General features: G+C 35.1%; 2 protein-coding genes across 2 annotated transcripts in view; both read left to right on the top strand.

Moving 5' to 3' along the window:
* Positions 1-15,094, top strand: part of LOC112042630 (uncharacterized) — a 168,254-nt gene that overhangs the window by 69,765 nt on the left and 83,395 nt on the right. The window lies entirely within an intron of this gene.
* LOC106168747 (uncharacterized) overlaps positions 1-15,094 on the top strand; it is a 45,839-nt gene that overhangs the window by 24,901 nt on the left and 5,844 nt on the right. Inside the window, exons 8-10 of the mRNA XM_086995895.1 lie at positions 3,917-4,087; positions 10,061-10,170; positions 10,407-10,509. Of these exons, the coding sequence (XP_086852021.1) occupies positions 3,917-4,087; positions 10,061-10,170; positions 10,407-10,509 (384 nt within the window). The remainder of the gene's footprint in view (positions 1-3,916; positions 4,088-10,060; positions 10,171-10,406; positions 10,510-15,094) is intronic.

Genomic DNA, 15,094 nt, shown 5'->3' on the forward strand with positions numbered 1-15,094 from the left:
TGAGGTCCATGTTATTTGTGAAATTCAATTTATTTTGTTAAACCGCTGACACTCCGTCTTGCATACTTTTATTAAACTGAGGTAAACAATGCCCGTTACCTTAACAAGTCCTATCTTAATCATCCATCTAACTGGAACTTCCTTTACCTCTTAATTAGAGGGTTAAATGGCATTCAATTTGTCTTGCTTGTATATAACGCACTCTCTATCTAAGCTTTACTCCAGTTATCTCAGGTAAAAATCTACCTGTGCGTTAGTTACAAAGAGCAGCTCACGTAGACCTGGGGGTACCAGATAAAATCTGAACACCAGGTTTATCGAGGAGCTAGAGAGAGAAACGAAGAATTTTTCCTGCACAACTTCATAGGAGTTTTAATACAGACTTGATCCAGCTTAGACCTCCAAACTAACAGGGTGACATGGGCAATTTTCACAAACAAATCATAAAACTATATTTCAGTTAACCGCCTTTGAAATAAATATACCGTTCTGGGTAAATTAGAATAGTTATTAAATCGAAAGAATATTTTTGACTTAAATGATGATTTTATTATTAATGGAAATTAAGCTACTATATGAGGTACATTTGCTGTGATTACGCTGTCCTTCATGTTTTGCGTAAGTCTACATTTTGCTGTATGTGCTTGTAATTTTTTTAAATATGTGCGTACAATTTTTACAGGTCTGGTTACCCCCCTGTTATGTGATGAGAGTATAAATTTGGCAATTAGTTCCTTAGCTTATTTAAATAGAATTGCAGTGTAAAATTTTCAACAAGATGTTTGCGAAATAGCCCATTACTATTTGTAGGTATTTCCCCCGTCAAAGTTTGTCTAAAATTATCTTTCAATCTTTACTCTTTCAAAGACAGTATAAAGTTACCTGACATATTTTCGTGTAAACTTAATGACAAGCCAAGTGTCTCCAGTTCATTCCGTACTCAATTTTACCCAAGCAAATTTTTTTCTTGAGTAGATCTTTATAGCACGGTGTTAAAAGCTTACAAATTTGCAAAAAAATTTGCGTACTGACGCAGAATTTGCGTTTCAAGTTATAAAATGATCAATCTTTTAAATTATTAAATATTTCAGATGAAATAATCTTCAGAAACAAATCCTCAAAGCATAAACGAATTAGGATAATGAAACCATTTTATTACAGCAGTTCCCATTTTTTTCTTTAATATAACGCTCTTTTTCCTGTTTTTCCTCAACACGTTTTCTTCCACGGAAGCTTCAAGATACCCTGAGAGCAATTTCTTTTATTAATGTTCGCGACCGTGTTTGAACTTAATTGTTTAAGTATTGATATTTAACGTTATTTACAAATACCAATAAAATAACCCCATGAAATAAATGAGATATATTGAAAAATATGAAAGCCCACCAAGACGAGTTTCATACCTGTTATTACCTGGCTTGGGAATTGCAGCGGTGCATAATTAACAGTTTTTATTGTTAACGAGCTCTTGGTCAACTACAATGGATTTAAAAATGCATCAGCAATATTAGTAAGCTTGCCAAATGCTGACAGTATCTAAAAGACTATCAGCTTTTGATATGATCTAAAACACCTCAGGTGACCGAGATCGCGAGGATCGCAACTATTGTCACTGAAGTTAGTAAGTTAGTCACGGAAGACCGTCACAGATAAAGAAAGATAGGCAAGGAGTGCTGCAATTTTGGTGAATCCCACGGCAATACACTGAGGCATAAAGAAAATTGCTCAACTCCGTTCAACACAACTTTCCAAAATTATTCTGTCTGTTTGCACCATGCAGCTCAGTTGAGTCTCATAGACCTTTATCCCAATTGTCGTCACAGTACCGCGTAACCCAGATCTGTTGCTTCATTTATGAGGTGAGGTTTACTAAAACGCTTTTTTACTACTAAAAGATTGTAAAACATACCTCTAGTGTACAGATTGAGTGCTGAATCTTCAAAATTCGAGAAATGGATTTTAATACTGATATCAATTCTAACTTATAAGTAAACATGTAATCCACATAAGGGTGTATGGGGTATTTCATTTTTTTATGTACAGACACAGATGTGTCTGTACATACAGTATAGCCATCATCTGCGTCTGTCGTCGCCGTCGGCGCCGTCGGCGCTGTCGTCGCCGTGCACTTTTACCGATAACACGATAAGTGGAAAACCATTTTACCTTTTGACTTGAAACTTGCAGAACTGACGAATATTCATAATACGCAGGTCAAGTTCGAAAATCAGCATGATCGGGTCACTTTTAGGGAATTTATGCTGTTTTTTCACTTTTTTCAGCATATATGCAGCACCGATAACACGATAAGTGGAAAACCATTTTACCTTTTGACTTGAAACTAACAGAACTGATGAATATTCATAATACGCAGGTCAAGTTCGAAAATCAGCATGATCGGGTCACTTTTAGGGAATTTATGCTGTTTTTTCACTTCTTTCAGCATATATGCAGCACCGATAACATGATAAGTGGAAAACCATTTTACCTTTTGACTTGAAACTTACAGAACTGGTGAACATTCATAATACGCAGGTCAAGTTCGAAAATCAGCATGATTGGGCCATTTTTAGGGAATTTATGCTGTTTTTTCACTATTTTCAATATAAATTCAACACTGATAACACAATATAAGAAAAACGGATTGGCCAATTGTAATTATACTCACAGGAGTGGTCAATCTTACTAAAACGCAGGTTGAGTTCGAAAATCAGCATAATCAGGCCATTATTTTAGAAGTTATACTGTTTTTCACATTTCCTCAGATTCAATTATTAGGCATGTTAACAGTCTCATTATTTCACTAATAAGATGCCTAAAAGTGTTTGTTTGATATTTCCTGCATCTTTACAACATTGTTAGTTGATTATGTAAAAAACATGGTAAACTTGTTATCATGTATTGTGTAATAAAGTGTCAAAAATGGAAATAAACTCATATCATTGCAGTTTGTCAGATTCAATCATCCACTATGTTCAGAATCTCAGAATGGAGGAAATTGGACATTTAACACTGTTCTATTGATACTTTTCCCATCTCATCAATTTTCTTAGTTGGTCATATAAAATGGCAGTAAAATGTTTATTTTGTTTTATGTTAAAAAAGTGTTAAAAATGGAAATAAACCCATTTCAGAACAGTGCTTCTTGTTTACATTTTGGCATTTTCAAGGCGTGACTTTGAAGTTCCATGGGCCTGAAGACCTTTGCTAGTCACATTTTCTGAATATCTGTGAAACAAATATTTTATAATTAAAAATTGATGGTCATTAAGCTGTTAAACATTATGTAATATTGCATCAAAATTTGAAGAAACCCCTATTTTGGGCACTGCTTCCATGATGACCATTTAAGGAAAATCATGTCACTTACTGTTCTCAAACTTACAGGAAAGCAACATGGGACTAAAATACAGCTTCAGTAGGCAATGCAGTCTGTTTGGTATTTTAATTTATTTATTTTTTTGGCAGTTAAACAGTTTTTTGTGAAAATTTAATTTTTCACATATTGGCATTTTCAAGGTGTGACTTTAAAGTTCCATGATCTTGAAGACTTTTGCTTGTCACATTTTCTGAATGTCCATGTTACTAATATTTTATTAATAACATTTGATTGTCATTATGCTGTTAAACATTATGTAATGTTGCATCAAAATTTGAAGAAACCCCTATTTTGGGCACTGCTCCTATGATGACCATTTAAGGGAAATCATGTCACTTACTGTTCTCAAACTTACAGGAAAGAAACATGGGTCTAACATACAGCTTCAATAGGCAACGCAGTCTGTTTGGTAAATTTTTCTGGCAATTTAACAGTTTTTTGTGAAAATTTAATTTTTCACTTATTTGCATCTTTATTTTCTGTTCTTTGTCTGTACATTTGACAGCTTTGCTGCCTTGTTTTTCCATATTCACCCAGAGAGAAGGGACAGTGGGACACTCCTGGACGGACAAACAGTTCAACAACCACAGCAAGCACCACCTGCAGCAAACCTTGGCGATGAGGTACCCGATGCGCCACACGAGATTCCAAAGGCATCCAATGATCCGACTATGTCCGATTTTCTCGAGGTCCATGCGACTTCACCAGGTACTTTAACCGTGCTTCTTTGTATGCCATTTTACTTAGGCCTTACAAATGTGTTTTTTTGTCAGAAAAAAATCAAAATGATAAGGTGCACGTGGTGATGCTGGGATTATGGCATTTTGCCTCAGGAAGAAGATGGTGTGCATTTTGTGGTCTTTCAACATATTGTGGAGAACTGTATTGTACCACCCTGAGCTTCAGAGCTAACTTGACACTAACCTTTTCACTGTAGCCTATCTCCATCGTGTCAAGTAACCTCTGACCAGATTCGAGTGCCCCCGCCGCCCGCCAATCAAATTTAAAGCCCGCACTCAATGACTCATTGAACGATCTAGCCAATGAACGCGAACGAGTCAAAGCGCGCTTTGTTCAAATCCGGACCAATCAAAGATAAGGCTGAATATCAGGGACTTGCCGTAACCTGTGGGCAGCACGCAAAATACATCATCCCTCAGTAGATAATGATGCAGGGCATCATACTGCTCTGGTTTCAATTCCGATATACTGCTCCATGCTTTCTTTGTGTACGGTTATGCACTCGGAACCACTCGGAACTACTCGGATGTCTCCGCACTCGACAATAACTATGTTGTTAGTATGGAGCTTGCGGAATCAGCCGAGGATTGCCGATTGACGATCAACCAATCAGCGTTTTCACCAAACTTTGGTGAAAAATTTTGAAACATGGATTCGATTGGCTTATATAAAATAGGTCAAACTATTTTCGTCAGAGGTTACTTGACACGATGGAGATAGGCTACAGTGAAAAGGTTAGTGTCAAGTTAGCTCTGAAGCTCAGGGTGTATTGTACGTGTATACTTAAAAATGCGCACTACATTACTGCACCAGTAAATACTGAAAATGGTGCATGTATTTTATACAGTATCAAATAAAATATATGTGCCAAATTTAATTAAAATGTACGTACATTTTTATGTACAGACACAGATGTGTCTGTACATATAGCCATCATCTGCGTCTGTCGTCGCCGTCGCCGTCGCCGTGCACTTTTACCGATAACACGATAAGTGGAAAACTGTTTCTTCTTTTGCTTTGAAACTTACAGAACTGATGAATATTCATAATACGCAGTTCAAGTTCGAAAATCAGCATGATCGGGTCACTTTTAGGGAATTTATGCTGTTTTTTCACTTTTTTCAGCATATATGCAGCACCGATAACACAATAAGTGGAAAACCATTTTACCTTTTGGCTTGAAACTTACAGAACTGATGAATATTGATAATACGCAGGTCAAGTTCGAAAATCAGCATGATTGGGCCATTTTTAGGGAATTTATGCTGTTTTTTCACTTTTTTCAGCATTTATGCAGCACCGATAACACGATATTTGAAGAACTGTTTTACTTTTTGGCTTGAAACTTACAAAACTGATAAATATTCATAATTCGCAAGTCAAGTTCGAAAATCAGCATGATTGGGCCATTTTTAGGGAATTTATGCTGTTTTTTCACTTTTTTCAGCATTTATGCAACACCGATAACACGATATTTGAAGAACTGTTTTACCTTTTGGCTTGAAACTTACAAAACTGATAAATATTCATAATTCGCAAGTCAAGTTCGAAAATCAGCATGATCGGGTCACTTTTAGGGAATTTATGCTGTTTTTTCACTTTTTTCAGCATATATGCAGCACCGATAACAAAATAAGTGGAAAACTATCTTACCTTTTGGCTTGAAACTTATAGAACTGATGAATATTCATAATACGCAGGTCAAGTTCGAAAATCAGCATGATTGGGCCATTTTTAGGGAATTTATGCTGTTTTTACACTTTTTTCAGCATCATTTATGCAACACCGATAACACGATATTTGAAGAACTGTTTTACCTTTTGGCTTGAAACTTACAAAACTGATAAATATTCATAATTCGCAAGTCAAGTTCGAAAATCAGCATGATTGGGCCATTTTTAGGGAATTTATGCTGTTTTTTCACTTTTTTCAGCATTTATGCAACACCGATAACACGATATTTGAAGAACTGTTTTACCTTTTGGCTTGAAACTTACAAAACTGATAAATATTCATAATTCGCAAGTCAAGTTCGAAAATCAGCATGATCGGGTCACTTTTAGGGAATTTATGCTGTTTTTTCACTTTTTTCAGCATATATGCAGCACCGATAACAAAATAAGTGGAAAACTATCTTACCTTTTGGCTTGAAACTTATAGAACTGATGAATATTCATAATACGCAGGTCAAGTTCGAAAATCGGCATGATTGGGCCATTTTTAGGGAATTTATGCTGTTTTTACACTTTTTTCAGCATCATTTATGCAACACCGATAACACGATATTTGAAGAACTGTTTTACCTTTTGGCTTGAAACTTACAAAACTGATAAATATTCATAATTCGCAAGTCAAGTTCGAAAATCAGCATGATTGGGCCATTTATATGGAAGTTATGTTGTTTTTTCACTTTTTTTCAGCATATATGCAACACCTATAACACATTTTAAGGAAAATTGATTGGCCAATTGTCTTGAAATTCACAGTAGTGATCAGTGTTACTGAAATACAGATTAAGTTTTGAAAATAAGCTTGATCAGTTAAAGTTTGGTGAAGTTATACCTTTTTTTTGTATATAAGTTTTTTTCCTCAAATTTAATTCTCAGGCATGTTAACAGTCTCATTTTTTAAATAATTAGATATTTTAAGTTGTTCTTTTGACATTTTCGGCATCTTAACAACCTTGTTAGTCGATTATATAAAAATGATGGTAAACCTGATATTGTGTATTGTTTAATAAGTGTCAAAAATGGAAAAAAAACACATATCTTTACAGTTTGTCAGATTCAACCATTCACTATGTTCAGAATCTCAGAATGGAGCAAGTTGGACATTTATAATTGTTCTATTGATATTTTTGCTTTAACTACATATTTTTTTGATTGATCATATAAAAATGACAGTAAATTGATTATTTTGTTTTATGTTTAAAAGGTGTTGAAAATGGAAATAAACTCTTTCAATACAGTTTTCTCTTGTTTACATTTTGGGATTTTCAAAGTATGACTCTGAACTCTATGGGCTAGTCACATTTTCTGAATATCCATGATACTTTTATTTTATTATTAAAAAATTTATGGTTATTATGCTGTTAAGCATTGTGTAATATTGCATCAAAATTGAACAAAACCCTATTCTGGGCGCTGCCTCCGTAGTGGCGGTGAAAGGAAAACCATGTTACTTGCTCTTTCCACACTTACAGGAAAGAAACATAGGACTGAAATATAGCTTCAGTTGTAAAATTGTCTCATTAGTTTATTGTTTGGAAGTCATACAGGTTTTTTGTGAAAATTTTTATCTTTCACATGTTGCAATTTTCAATGTGGGACTTATTGCTCCCTTGGGCATGAAGCCCAGTGGTGATCAAATTTTCTTAATGTCCATGTTTTTAATAGTAGATATTTTAAAATTGGTGGTATTTATACAGTTAATCTTTATGTAATGTTGCATCAAAATTGACAAAAAACCTACTTTGTGCTCTGCCACCATTAATATTATGTAAAGTAGTGTTACTTTCTATTTTTTAACTAGTCTTACAAGAATGATTCTTAGGATTGACATACAGCTCATATTATAAAACCAGCTCTATTGGATTATCATTTTTATTAAATTATGCATTTTTTTGTGAAATTTTCATTTTTCTCATTCTGGCACTTTCTAATTGTAAACTTGAACTTCGATGGGCCTGAAGCCTTATGCTTTTACTTTCATCAGTGTTACCTGTTGTGCATAATTAAAATTTGATGTTGACTGTGCAGTTAAACATAATGTATTATTGCATCAGAATTGTCAGTCTCCTGTTTTTGTGCATTATTGTTTTCTGCTTTTCTTAAGGTGTGACTTATGGGCCTGAAGACCTTTGATAGACAAATTCCCCTTGGGTATTCACTAGGCCAAGTTTAGTGCTATAAACTCATTTGCCTAATTAAGTGTCCATTAAATGAGATTTCATAAAGCACACTTGTTGATATTTCCCTGTAAACTCCCAAAGGTTAAGCTCTCTGCTAGATAACATAGTGGCCATAATAAGGAAGCAGTGAATAACAGCTTCATTAGATAATATTTTTGTTGTTTTCTTTTTAATTTTTTCTCCAACACTGGCATTTATAAGATGTGACTTTTAACTCACATCCACCTGAGGCGCCGCACATTTTCTGTATTTCCACATAAGCAGTTGTATTGGTATTCATGTCTTTAAACACTATGTAATATTATCTTATGCACTGTCATCATTTTTCATATATTGGGACTTTCATCATGTGAATTTTAACTCTCATGGTCCTGAAACTGTAATCTTATTGAAGGGGTGGATTGAGACCATCTTCTGGGTCTCCTGGAAGACAGTCAGATTTTAAAGTTTATATTGATGGGTATCTATTTTTTTCTGTTGGAAGACCATCAAAATGGAGGATGGATCAACAAAAATACTTTAGAATACTGTCAGAAAATATTTCTGACCGACCGGATGGCCTTGTGGTTAGAGTGTCCGCCTCCGGAGCGGGAGGACGTGGGTCCAAACCCGTCCGGGGACATACCAGTCCTTTATAAACGGTACCTGCTGTCTCTCCGCTTGGCACTCAGCACTAAGGGGTTGAAGCAGGGGCCTGGTCAGGCAGTGCAGAAATGATACATTAGCTATGAGCGCCTAATATGGCAGCCGAGCTGTATGCTCCCCAGGGAGGCGAGACAGTCTACGGAGTGCACCAGTGCAAAAATGACCAGGCTTCCTTGACTTTAATATTAATATATAATTGTATAACATAATTGTATAACTTCAACCTTTGGGTTGCGATTCTCCAATAAAGATTATTATTATTATATTATTATTATAAAATACTTTACAATACTGTCAGAAAATATTTCTGGATCTGCTCCTGTTATTGACCATGTTACCTGTTGTGCATGATGAAAAATCAGTGTTGACTGACTGTGCTATTATAAGCATTATTTATTATTGCATCAAAATTGACAAAATGACCTCTTTTGCATCTTTTTTTCTGTTTTTTTAGTCTGTACATTTGACAGCTTTGCTGCCTTGTTGCCATAATGCTTTTAAAAATGCGTTCACGATCACTACGAAAAATCAAAGTGTGTCGAGACGTTACCTAATTGTATTTGGGAAGCTGTCAGACAATTTCTTTTGATAAAAAATACTTTGTAGCTTATGCAAATGTTGAGAAAAAAACATGCCGATTATGGAAAATTCAATTATCAAAATTTAAACTACGTAATTCGACAGATTTTAATTTAATTTAATTTAATAATCGCGATCGTGTAATTCTGACATTGAATTCTCAGTGTGCACAAAGTGTAGGCATCGAAGGCATTCATGAATGTTGACACGTTTGATTTTTGAATCAGACGCTTCATGTTACTTGATAGCGCAGAGGCATGCCAGGGAAAACAGAGGAAGAAAAACAAGTTCTGTTTTTTCTTGATTGAAAGCTTCGATTTGTTGAAGGGCAATTCTGTATAGCCTGGTTTCCAAAGATCGTGTCGCAGGCATATCAGCAAAACAAAATGCATCGCCAAGGACCCGAATGCCTTGGCAAAATGTTTTAAGTTTACTTTGTTATTTTGATACAAATAAGCTTTCGGTTGACACAGATTTGACTGGTCTCCAACTTTCCATGTTGCACTGTGCCTGACCGGAAAAAAAACCCTTAAAATGAGTAGTGATTCAGTGTTCCAATGATGCCTGCGACGGCTAGAAACGTGACCCGTATTATTGGCCTTTGGGAGATCATTTCAGGTCGGTTCACTGTAACACTATCGGCAAATATACTTTACAAATAGTTCCTCGATCTACGCGATTTATGAAATATGCTTTTCCGCACTCTCAGTGAGACTAAGTACTGTTATATTAACAAAATAAAATAAACAGTACCGTTGCATCTACGAGTAAATAATACGTTAAGGCTTCAGAATTTTCTGTTTCAGAATACGTATCTTGGCGACACACGGGAAAGGGAACATGGTTTGTTCAATCCATTGTCGATACATTTTATCGTGAAGCACACAAATATGACGTTTTACAAATGTTGGTGAATGTAAGTACTGAAATAACATGAACTACATTATTTTGCATTGAAAGTGTGTTAAATTCATTAGAACACCAATCAAATATAAAACATAGCTGCCAGAAGAAGTGACATGTCGTAAGAGGTGACTTATGTAAATACAGTCCAACATGCACAGACTTTTTAAGAACCAGCGAAATGCTCTTCTGTTTATTTTGACAGTTTAATCAGAACTGTTCACTTCATGTAATATTTTATTTCACCAGGTCAATCACGCGATCTCTCAAAAGCAAACAACAATGGGCAACAAACAGGCACCAGAGATAGTTACCAGCTTACGCAAGAAAGTTTTCTTCAACATAACTCCAGGTAAGCAAAAAGAATCACATCTTCCCTAGGTGTATTCGGCCAAATAATAAAGACTTGAGATCAAAAGTAAGCAAAAACAACGAACCTGGAACGTGTTAAGGTACAAACAATGCTGCCAGTCCTGCTGAAGATCTCATCCTTTTATCAAATGTCTCAAATCTCCCACCCAGTTGCAGACCCCACCTACAACATTGTTTCCCAACTTCAATAAATCATTCCCAACTAAAGCTGGAACTTCAAGGTTATGATATTCATAAGGTTATTTTTCTCATCAATGTTATTTCTATGTGTTTCCACCTAAATTGCACCACAACTCCCAGCATTCACACACCTCACAGTCATTTATCAGTACTTACTCCTCCTGAAGTGATTTGGGACTACATTGAATCAGGTTATCCTTTGGGCGGATTGCTGGCACAATTTAGTCTCCTTCTTACAGATTTCAAATATTCAATGTTACATGTTATCCCTAAATCTGATCTTCACAAAACTCGTGTAATTTACGATTTTTTTTTATCCCAACCTGGTCTCGGTTGATTCTAACATTCCAAGAGAGTTCTCTGTGGCACAGTACGACTTCATTGATGCTGTTATCACACATGTCCAACATTTTGTTCGTGGTGCTCTTTTAGGTATATCTTATATTCAAGATGTTTTCCACATTTTACCGATTATCAACTGCGTCCATCCCTTAAAGGCCCAGTGGGTCACCTGTGAGCCACACGTTTGACACGTCCCCACCCACACCACACAAAATGAATCCACTTCATTTTGCAATTTCCTATTCCTTATGTACTAGTTTATCCTTGTTGACCAATTAGAAACTAGATCATTATCCTTCACTTACTCAAATATGTCTGCCTCCATAAGAAGGAGTAAATGCTATTGTCTAGTGGGTTTTTATGTCTGTATTGTCATCTCAAGGTTAATAATAATTTCAGTCTTCTGGCTTTTCATTCTAAATACAATAGTCTTAAACCACACAGAAATGTTTTATACAGTTGTTAGCTACGCTTCCAGGTTTAAATTTATTTTTATGTACAGACACAGATGTGTCTGTACATATTGCCATCACCTGCGTCTGTCGTCGCCGTCGTCGCCGTCGCCGTCGCCGATGCCGATGCCGTCGCCGATGCCGGCGCCGTGCACTTTCAGCGTTAACACGATAAGTGGAATAAAGTTTTACTTTTTGGCTTTATATTTACAGAGCTGATGAATATTCATAAAACCCAGGTCAAGTTCGAAAATCAGCATGATCGAGCCATTATTGTAGAAGTTATGCTGTTTTTTCACTTTTCAGCATATATACAACACTGTTAACACATTTCAAGGAAAACCGATAGGCCTGTTGTCATGAAACTCACAGGAGCAATCAATCTTACTAAAACGCAGGTCAAGTTCGAAAATCGGCACGATCGGGCCACTATTTTAGTAGTTATGCTGTTTTTTCACTTTTTAGCATATATGCAACACTGTAAACACAATATAAGAAAAACAGATAGGGCAATTGTCATTTAAACTCACAGGAGTGGTCAATCTTACTAAAATGCAGGTTGAGTTTGAAAATTAGCATAATTGGGCCATTATTTTAGAAGTTATGCTGTTTTTTCACATTTCCTTAGATTCAGTTCTAAGGCATGTTAACAGTTTCATTATTTAATTAATAAGAAATGTAAAAGTGTTTGTTTGACATTTTCTGCATCTTTACAACATTGTTAGTTGATTTCGTAAATATGATGGTAAACTTGTTATGGTGTATTGTGTAATAAAGTGTCAAAAATGGAATTAAACTCATATCATTGCAGTTTGTCAGATTCAATTATTCAGTATGTTTAGAAACTCAGAATGGAAGAAATTGGACATTTAACACTATTCTATTAATATTTTTCCCATCTCATCAATTTTCTTAGTTGATCATATATAAATGGCAGTAAATTGTTAATTTTGTTATATGTTAAAAAATTGTTAAAAATGGAAAAAAAACACATTTCAGGACAGTGCTGTCTTGTCTACATTTTGGCATATTCAAGGTGTGACTTTGAAGTTCCTTGGGCCTGAAGACCTTTGCTAGGAACATTTTCTGAATATCCATGATACTAATATTTTATTATTAAAAATTGATGGTAATTATCCTGTTAAACATTATGTAATATTGCATCAAAATTTGAAGAAACCCCTATTTTGGACAATGCTCCCATGATGACCATTTAAGGAAAACCATGTCACTTACTGTTCTCAAACTTACAGGAAGAAACATGGGACTTAAATAAAGCTTCAGTGGGCAATGCAGTCTATTTGGTAAATTTTTTTGGCAGTTAATCAGTTTTTTGTGAAAATTTAATTTTTCACATATTGGCATTTTCAAGGTGTGACTTAGAACCTCCACGGGCTTGAAGACCCATGCTAGTCACATTTTCTGAAAATCCACAATACGTATATTTTATTATGAGGCCACCTGCGTCTGTCGTCGCCGTCGCCAATCATGTTGCCGTCACCGTCGCTGTGCACTTTCAGCGTTAACACCGTTAGTGGAAGACAGTTTTACTTTTTGGCTTTATATTTACAGAGCTGATGAGTATTCATAAAATGCAGGTTAAGTTCGAAAATAAGCATGATCGGGCCATTATTTTATAAGTTGTGCAGTTTTTTCACGTTTCCTCAGATTCAATTCTTTGGCATGTTAACAGTCTCATTATTTAACTAATAAGATTCGTAAAAGTGTTTGTTTGACATTTCCTGCATCTTTACAACATTGTTATTTGATTATGTAAAAATGATGGTAAACTTCTTATTTTAGTAGTTATGCTGTTTTTTACACTTTTCAGCATATATGCAACACTGTAAACACAATATAAGAAAAACAGATGGGCCAATTGTCATGAAAGTCATAGGAGTGGTCAGTTTTGCTAAAATGCATGTTGATTTCGTAAACCAGCATAATCGTGCCAATATTTTTGAAGGTATTCTGTTTTTTCACATTTCCTCAGATTCATTTCTTAGGCATGTTAACAGTCTCATTATTAAACTAATAAGATACGTAAAAGCGTTTGTTTGACATTTCCTGCATCTTTACAACATTGTTAGTTGATTTAGTAAAAATGATGGTAAACTTGTTATCATGTATTGTGTAAAAAAGTGTCAAAAATGGAAATAAACTCATATCATTGCAGTTTGTCAGATTTAATCATTCACTATGTTCAGAATCTCAGAATGGAGGAAATTGGACATTTAAGACTGTTCTATTGATATTTTTCCCATCTCATCAATTTTCTTAGTTGATCATATGAAAATGGCAGTAAACTGTTAATTTTGTTTTATGTTAAAAAATTGTTAAAAATGGGGAAAAAAACATTTCAGAACCGTGCTGTCTTGTCTTTATTTCCACGTAAGCAGTTGTATTGTTTTTTATGTCTTTAAACATTATGTAATATTATTTTATGCAGTCATCATTTTTCAAAAATTGAGACTTTCATCATGTGAATTTGAACTCTCATGATCCTGAAACTGTAATCTTATTGAAGAGGTGGATTGAGACCATCTTCTGGGTCTTCCGGAAGACGGTCAGGTTATTAAGTTTATATTGACTGATATCTATTTTTTTTCTGTTGGAAGACCATCAAAATGGGGGATGAATCAACATAGATACTTTGGAATACTATCAGAAAATATCTCTGGGTTCGCTCCTGTTATTGACCATGGTACCTGTTGTGCATGATTAGAATTCAGTGTTGACTGACAGTGCTATTATAAGCAGTATTTATTATTGCATCAAAATTGACAAAATGACCTATTTTGCATCTTTATTTTCTGTTTTTTGTCTGTACATTTGACAGCTTTGCTGCCTTGTTTATGTTGTTATTGTAATAAAAAGAGGTTTGTGATATCTTGAAACTTAGTCATTTGTTTACCTCTAAAGCCCAGTGGGTCACCGGTGGAACATAACCAAAAACTAGGTCAATGTTGCCCAAAACATTTTTTTCAACATTTATTGATAAATATGCTTATTACAACCCTATTACCTAGGTATTAAACTTTTCATGCAAGAAAAACATGTCTTGGGCCTTAAAGGGTTTTTCCTGGAATGATCTGTTTTATTATGAGAAATGTTTGCCAATAGGTGCAAGTTGTTCGTGCCAGATTTTTTAATCTATGAGTAAAGCTATGCAATGGATTATGTTGGAGAGATTTCACGATTCGGCCATGTCCCGTATACTAGATGATATCTGTTTCATTGGACCTCAAAATTCCAAGAAGTGTCAGGTTGATTTTTCTTGTGTTATGCACATGGATAAACGTTTCCATTAACGCAGTAAAAACCTTTACTCTGACCACTTGTTTAACGTAAACAACCTTTACTCTGACCACTTTTGTTTATTTTATCTCATCGAAATAGATTCAATACAAATGAAACCTTGGATAGGCTTTTAGGGTTTAATCTGAAATGAAATTTCAGGCATCGGTCAAACGTGTCTAATTTGGTTCAGTTTTGTTGTGGGATATGGTTGATTGCATGGGTGAGTAATGACCCACCCACTTATTGTCCATGTGGTTCAAGTATGGTGATTTTGATGACCAAGGTAACTGC

Source organism: Lingula anatina, chromosome 9 (genome assembly GCF_051362555.1).
Source record: "Lingula anatina isolate TDL-2025a chromosome 9, LinAna3.0, whole genome shotgun sequence".
Lineage (NCBI taxonomy): Eukaryota > Metazoa > Brachiopoda > Lingulata > Lingulida > Lingulidae > Lingula > Lingula anatina.